We start from the raw sequence: 7,802 nt of genomic DNA on the forward strand, positions 1-7,802 counted from the left end.
TTTATGCATTAAAAAACATAATTTTAAATACACATATCGCTTGACAAATCAATATCCTAATTTATTGTAATATCGCAATTACATCGTACTGCAATCGTATACATAAATATCGCGTAACTACGAGTTTCGTAGTTACCGCCCACTGCGGCGCAGTCCCCGAACAATTGGCCCGTTCGCATTTCTTTTTTATTTTCATTATCGGCCGGCGTTATCAAGACACATCGTGGAGAGCGCGTCTCGCGTCTCCTACTCGCTGCAAGCGCGAGTATTTTATGCGCAGCAACACTCCACTTTACAATTGCAAAGGCTCGAGCATTCGCTCTCGGAAAATCGACGAAAATCGTTTCTCGCGGGCTCGCCGTGAAAAAAAGAAAAACAGCGGGTTTCGCGATGTTGACGACCTTTGACGAGCGCGGTGAGATCCGGCGGCCGCTCGCGCCGCTTCCGGCGACGGCCATTTTACACGACGCTCGGTGTAACACTCGGATGTACCTTTTAACGGCTAGCTCGTAAGATCGCGTATCTCGGGGCTTAGCTCCGGCGAGAGCTCGGTTCAGTGGCTTCCGACCGTGCACGGGGATATGATCAAAGCGGAGATGATCAAGACGGAGGAGTAAGTAGTGCTGTCTCGTGCGCGCTCCCCGCGAATTGATCGGCGCGAGAGGGGGAAGCTCTCTCTCTCATTAATCGTCCGTTGTGACGATTGTCGCGGAGTCGTAAGTCGCGAGAGCGATGTAACGCGACGCGAAACGATGCCGAATGCAGATGTCCCGCGGCGACTCCGGCGCGATGCGGCGAAGGGAACCGACACGGCGGATCCCCAATCCGCTCGGTATACTTTTCAGCGTTGCGATCGTGCGAGCGTGTCGCCGCGAGTGTACCGCATATTTCTGCCCTGGTCCTCTCAACCTTTCGCTCGTATATTTCTTTTGGCATATACATGACTCACCTTTTTTTTCCTACATTCGCGCGCCCATGGCACATAGGTTATGTGTAATGTTTACATCTCGATGTACGATGTTCCACGGTATCGCTGTCCCCTCCCCGCGCATGTATCGTATGTATACGTATTACATCGCAATTTTCCAGCAATCACGCACAGAACAATGACGACAGAGACCGGAGCAGGGAGCGCGACCGCAATCGACGGTCGGACAGGCCGAACCGCATAAACTCGGCCAGTCGCGACCGCAGCAGGGAGAGAAACGATCGCGTCGGCAGGAAGGCCTCCGACCGGCGGATCTACGTGTCGAACATTCCTTACGACTTTCGCTGGCAGGATCTCAAGGATCTGTTCAGGACCGAGGTCGGCAAGGTGGCGCACGTGGAGCTCTTCACGGACGAGAACGACAAGCCGAGGGGATGCGGGATTGTGGAGTTCGAGGACTCGGACTCGGTGAAGATAGCGGTGGAGAAGATGCATCGGTACGACATCAAAGGGAGGAAGCTCGTTGTCAAAGAGGTAAGCGAGAAGATTGTCTTGGATATTGCTCATTTGCGGACGCGCTAAGTAAGATCCATTGACTCGAGAGACACTTCTGTTATCAATATTTGTCTTTATTTGAAGACACCTGTTATAGCTTCTGTTCGCTCGATCAAATCTCGCTGACTCACGTATCTTTCGCACTCGGCATCTTTATTTATTACGATTAATCTTACTGTTAATCAGCCGTCAGTACTATTATAAGTATTATACCTATATCTCGCGCTCGCCCTACAGTATAACTTTAATAGAATAATAATTTAACAAAGAATGAATCGTTATTTGCGTCGTTAGAATTTTTGCCAAATGTATTTTTACTCCATGTGCCTACTTTTACAGGACTTTGACGTAGAACGTGACAAATACGGCCGCCTAGCGACAGGTCGCAACAATGATAGAAATCGAGACGACAGATTCAGAGATCCACCGAGGCCGCAGGGAGGCGGAAGGCAAAATATGTCCGCGCCCAGCGGCGCGGGAGGCGGTGGCGGCGGTGGCGGAGGTGGCGGCGGCGGCGGCGGTGGTGGCGGCGGTGGCGGCGGCGGAGGTGGAGACAATAAATTTGGAAACACCTACGGTCTTAGTACGCAATTCTTAGAATCTTTAGGTATCAATGGTCCTCTGGTCACAAGGGTCTTCGTCGCAAACGTTAGTATGCAGCACGAGTATACGTTAGATAAGCAACGCTCGTGCAACGGAAAGATATGCAATCTATCTACATGTTTATTCAGCTGGATTACAAAGTCGACGAGAAGAAGCTGCTTGAAGTTTTCAAACTGGCTGGGAAGGTGTTGCACGTCGAGCTGGGGAAAGACAAGGACGGTAAATCACGGGGTTTCGGTGTCGTGGAGTACGATCATCCGGTGGAATCGGTACAGGCCATTTCGATGCTCCACAATCAGCAGTTGTACGACAGGCGCATGACCGTCAGACTCGACAGAGCTAATGAGCCGGACATGCCGCCTAAATTACCAGAAGGTAACTTACATATTAATCAGTGCGCGACCGGTGGACTTTTGTAAACGAATTTACTTTTTAAATCAGGTTTAAAGGGTATCGGCATGGGACTTGGAGCCGGTGGTAACAGACTGTTGGACGTTGCCAGAAATATTCCCAATGTACAGGCGAACAATCCGCCGGTGGTGAATCCGATCTCGGCGCCTGTCTTGGCAGCGGGCGCTTTCGGCGCCGGTCTCAACAACGTTGTGCCCGCGCAATTGGGTGAGAGTCCAGTTCTTCGTAAATAAATTAGAAAAGAAAAAAAACCGTTAAATAAATGATTTTGTCCCGTCTGTTCGCAGCATCGGCATTATCGAACACGAATGCAGCAGCCCTTCAGGCTAGCCTTGCCGGCGCGGGCTTGGGTGCCAATCTCACCACCAGCTCCCTGCTGAATTCGTCGTTGACAAGTGAATTAGCGTCCAACTTGAATAACTTCGGCGGCGGCGTCGGCAGCTTGAGCAGTTTGCAGGCTTCTTTGGCCGGCGGACAGGGGAACAACACGTTCACGCCGCGCGGATTGTCCAAGTTGGATAACGACATAGGATTTGGCGGTAACAACGCCTTCGGCGGCTCCAATTTCGGCGGCGGTGGTAGAGATTTCGACGGAGGCTTCAACAGAGGGGACGGCGATCGCGTTTCCGGCGGTGGCGGCGGATTCTCTGGCAATCAAGGTCAGAGCGGTGGCGGCAATCGGCAGAACTCCAACGGCTCGAGACAGATGTCAGATACCATTCTCATCGGCAACGTACGTACCTTCGTTTCTATTATATTTCTTTCCATTTTTTTCTTTGGTGGCTTAACATTTAATTACAATTCTTGTTACAGCTACCTCCGAACACCACATGGCAGATGTTGCGTGACAAGTTCCAAGACGTTGGAGAAGTGAAATTCGCTGAGATGAGAAGTTCCGACATGGGTATGGTACGGTTCGCATCTGAATGGGATGCCGAGCGTGCTGTGAGTATCCTTTTTAAAGCACAAGCAGAACAGACATTTGTTAGAAAAACAATTGAGAATCTAACCGGTTTTTTCTCTTTTTTTTTTCCTTTTATTTCTTTGGATTGTTGACTACGAAATATGTAATACAAAGAAAATGGAGAGACAGTCAATTTACATATAACGATCATCTATGATATCTGTAATTTTATTGCTTTATTCGTAATTGCATAGAGAAAAAAAATTGTACAAACGTGTTTTCCTTAACAATCACAATTAGCTATGATGAATCGATCGCGTATCGACGGGAGAACGATCGACGTGCGCCTCTATTAAGAGCCGAAGGATAGCCTCGAGGGATTCAAGGTAACGTTAATGGAAAAGATTATGTCCGCCGCGTAATCCGATGCTTAACCATAACTTATTGACGCAGCGTGAGGAAGCTGGGTGTTTGTGTGTCGTCTGCAGGATTCCACTCCTGATGACAATACTCGAAATTCATCCTAGTTGTCTGGCAGAACTTAGGACAGTGAGTGAGAAGTCTGTCTGTCTTTGGAAGAATCAGCAAGTCGTGTTCGTATGATGGCTACTCAACGTTGAAAACGGTCGTGTGGTCCGGCCACTGAGACGTACACTCTCTCCACACCCTCTCTCTTTCTCTTTATCCCCTCTCAAATTTTCACACAATTCTGTATTGTTTATTCACACCGGAATTATCGATCCTTTTTACAACGGACGTCTACTAATTGTTCTACTTCTTAAAATCAGTTTTTTTTTTCTAGCGATCGTGACTATCTAGTTTAGTTTGTTTAGGCTTATGTAATGGGTTTTCGCTGATGGCGGTCTTACTGTAAGCCGGCAAGTTTCTTTTTTCAGTGTGTAGGCTATTCACTATTTTACAGGTTATTTACAGTAATTAGCGATTCTGTATAGTCTGTAAGTCTTTACTTCTTAGTTATCATGATGAGAGATCGATCGGTTTTCTCCATCATTCCGATCCATAACACGTGACGCACTCTGCTCGCACTCGCAGCCGGGTCCACCATGGGATTAGAGATTAATCTTTCGTTCATGAAAACACACACTTTTTAACGTTGTAAAATCGTTACTCGCTCGAATTAGATTTCCGGTTTGCGGCTTGATCGAGGCTACGCTCGTTTAAAAATCTTTACTTTATGCAGATCGTGGATTATATGTGTTGGAATTTCTCGTCGCATCGTTCGCACTTTCTTATGCGTAAAAAGAAAGAAAAGCACACGTGTGGTGGTGTTTGACAGGGGACAGCGCTTCGTCGCCACGATTTCTACGCGGTATTCACGTCGTTTATTATTATTGACTTTTTTTTACTTTTCGCCGTACCATACGTGCACACCGTGTTGCATCTTTGTAAAAGTGACTTTAATGACCTAAATGAAGCATTTACGAAAAAAAAATTTGCTGTAGTCCGCCACCTTTTAGGAAGAGATCCCCTCTCAGTTCACTCGAACTTCGGCTTCGAGAACGTTCGGCGAACATCGGACGATCTAGATTTTCGGCTAAATTCTGCGTTTTATGCACCGTAGTATGTTTACCAAAAAGTAAATCGAGCCTGTCTCTCTCACTCTCGAATCGACATCGAAAATAAGCGTCTTTTAATATTTCTGTTCCCTCGTAAAAACACCTTACGCGGACAAGACTTGAATCGATTTCCGGACGAATTGCACATTCGGTGCTACCGAAATATTTTTTGGTAAACATAACTCTCCTCTCGCCATGTAGATCTCGAGGAACATTCTATTGTATGACACCTTGTAACCACTAATCTCATAATAGTGATTGAATAAACTCCAAATCCGTTTTGACTATAAAAAAAAAAACTATGTTGGTCGTTGTGTTTTATTTCTGTGCTGTTGTGTGAAATTTTTATTATCTTTTTTTTTTTAAGCGACCACTCTTGTCTCGGTTCGGATGGATCTTGTCAAGTGAGTTTAGCATGCAACGCGTTTAAATGGTTATTAAAATGGTTTAAATGGTTTTTAATCAACTGGTTTTTGACTGTCCTGTAAACACGTTGCATTTAAGCGGAAATACGAGTCCATTCGCTTATTGATTGCGATCTTAAAAAATACAGATATATCACTCCTCCGATTATCTTCTGTACAATTGGGACGTCAGTAATCTGCGCAGTAATCTGGAGAGGAAGGTGCTCGTTCACGCTCGCAGGTGAGATACTATTTTTCAGATGATTTTCTTCCCCGATTCTCTCCCGAAGACGGTCCCGAGAAGAGAGAGAGAGAGAGAGCCGATCGAGGCGATTATCTGACCCTGATTAGCGCAATTTTACTTGTTTCTGTCATTTAATAGCGAGAATTTTACAACGCTCACGGTGCTCTCTGTCTGTGCGTGACGCTGTCACGAAGTGTGTATTCTTCATCTCCAATAGTTTTTTTAGCCGTATCTTTACTGTCGATGAGATTGAGACGCATTGATGGACTTTTTTATAGAAGGGTGACCGAGAAAGGGACACGATTAACACGGGATGATTTTTCGTCGTCTTTAAGCGTGGTGGTCGAGATCCAGTAACGTGGTGTGTGTGTGTAGAAACTGTAAACGAAGGACGATGATTTTATATATATATATATCATTCCGAAGTACTCGCTTTGTGTACAAAATAGACTCCGTCGATTTGTATGCGGATTCGTATGCGGAACTTTGCGAGTTTTTTTCTAGAATTTTATTAATGTACTTTTTATGATAAGTGCTCGTCGTTCCACCTGCGATGGAAAAAAATACGCGCACGTTTGCGCATTCTTAGCGACCGATCCTCCCTTTCGTTCAACAACGCCTGATATTTAAATTCCCACATGTTCAAGGAGATGTGGTGTATATATGTATATATTTTTTTTGTTATTGACATAACGTTAGGGCTTCGCTACGATGATACGAGAGTTGTCGTTCACTGTTACAATTATTCCTCGAGAATCGGTCGGCTCGTGTCTTTTTCGCACATTAACAGTTCCGTCGATTATTTAGGGGCGTTTTACTCTTTTGCCTTTATGATATATTTATGCGACTCGGTACAGTGTAACCGTTCAATATCTCTTGTCACGTGAAGACGCGAGAAGCTTTTTTTCTCACGAGATAGAATGAGATAGACATATATTTATATATAGATTTATCGTATAAGGAATTTTTTTTTACTACACTGGGGCATAGATACAATGTGAATATTATTGATTATTTTCAGATCACGATCGAGAAAACGTCTGTCCCAAAATGTGACAATGTGCCAGGTAAGTTTTAACAGCTGACAAACAGTCACTTTACGCAAATGTTTTTTCTTGCAGGGAATCTATATACGCGCGCGCGACGTGTACTGAGTCTCGTTTGCGAGACGGTGGTTCGCGCGAAAAATAAAAAGGAACGAGTCGACAAATCAATACTTTCAATTACACCTGTGTATTTCTCTCTCTTCATTTACCCGTACATTACAAAATAGCTCGGTATGCGCGAGGGGTAAGTGCGCTAAGGATCAACTGTCCTCGTGTGGAGAATCCGTAACGCGTCCGTTCTGGCGTAACGTGACAATGGTGCGATTTTAATGGTTCGGACGCGCGCGTAAAATGTGCCGGAGTAATGAAAACGCCGGCTCGAACGAAAAAAAAAAACAAATATAAAATTGCGTAAATTACGATAAATACGGATACGTAATTCGTACGTGTAAATTAGTCCTAATAATGATACAGACAGCACTGCGATAATCGTGTTCACGTTTAGCGCGCAAAAGAGTGCAAACCGTTTCGACACCTCTCGAAAGAAAAAGGCCTTGAAAATCACACACGCCCGTTTATATGTAATTGTATATACTTATGTATAATTATGTAGCGATGAGTTTTTCTCTCCTTTTCTGTACATGGATTATCACATTTGAAATAAAGGCGCAGAATTTTTCATAAATTATGCGAATGACTCGTCAATTCCGATCCGTCTGCTGCTCGCGTTGGGATATCGATAATCGGCAAAATCTGCGGCAAAATCGCGCGCGTGGTGTATTCGAAGCGTGCTGAAACAAGAGACAAACGTAACATACTACAACTTTATGTTTTCACGCTTTATTCATGTATAACTTTATACATGATACACGTATACGAGATGTTACGAAACGAAATTGTAGTATGCTCAAATGTAGAGTTGTATCATTCACACCGTTCGCAGTGTCAGAAAACTTTTATTACAAATTCATGTTTCTCTCTTTATTTGTTTATACAGCAAGGTAAAAAGTCACTTCTCTAAGATAACACACTTGAATTCAACGTACATTTATGTTATCTAACATTATCAACGTAATATGTGTATATATATATATATAATATAACTGAGTCGACAAGGCACACAGGGGATA

At 44.6% G+C, this 7,802-nt stretch overlaps 2 protein-coding genes across 2 annotated transcripts in view; one reads left to right on the forward strand and one right to left on the reverse strand.

Annotated features, from left to right (window-relative positions):
* The first annotated feature begins 467 nt into the window (after positions 1-467).
* On the forward strand, positions 468-5,277 carry LOC105450417 (myelin expression factor 2). Its single transcript, XM_011690235.1, has 9 exons — positions 468-613; positions 1,090-1,462; positions 1,823-2,131; positions 2,215-2,461; positions 2,528-2,704; positions 2,785-3,230; positions 3,311-3,446; positions 3,702-3,787; positions 3,855-5,277. Exons 1-8 carry the CDS (start codon positions 582-584, stop codon positions 3,755-3,757), a joined length of 1,776 nt encoding a protein of 591 aa, XP_011688537.1. The 5' UTR covers positions 468-581; the 3' UTR covers positions 3,758-3,787; positions 3,855-5,277.
* A 1,802-nt stretch (positions 5,278-7,079) lies between these two features.
* Positions 7,080-7,802, reverse strand: part of LOC105450415 (protein fem-1 homolog CG6966) — a 31,642-nt gene continuing 30,919 nt past the window's right edge. Inside the window, exon 9 of the mRNA XM_011690233.1 lies at positions 7,080-7,463. The gene's annotated coding sequence lies outside the window, so the exon portion shown is untranslated. The remainder of the gene's footprint in view (positions 7,464-7,802) is intronic.

Source organism: Wasmannia auropunctata, unplaced genomic scaffold (genome assembly GCF_000956235.1).
Source record: "Wasmannia auropunctata unplaced genomic scaffold, wasmannia.A_1.0 LD336061.1, whole genome shotgun sequence".
Classification (NCBI taxonomy): Eukaryota; Metazoa; Arthropoda; class Insecta; order Hymenoptera; family Formicidae; genus Wasmannia; species Wasmannia auropunctata.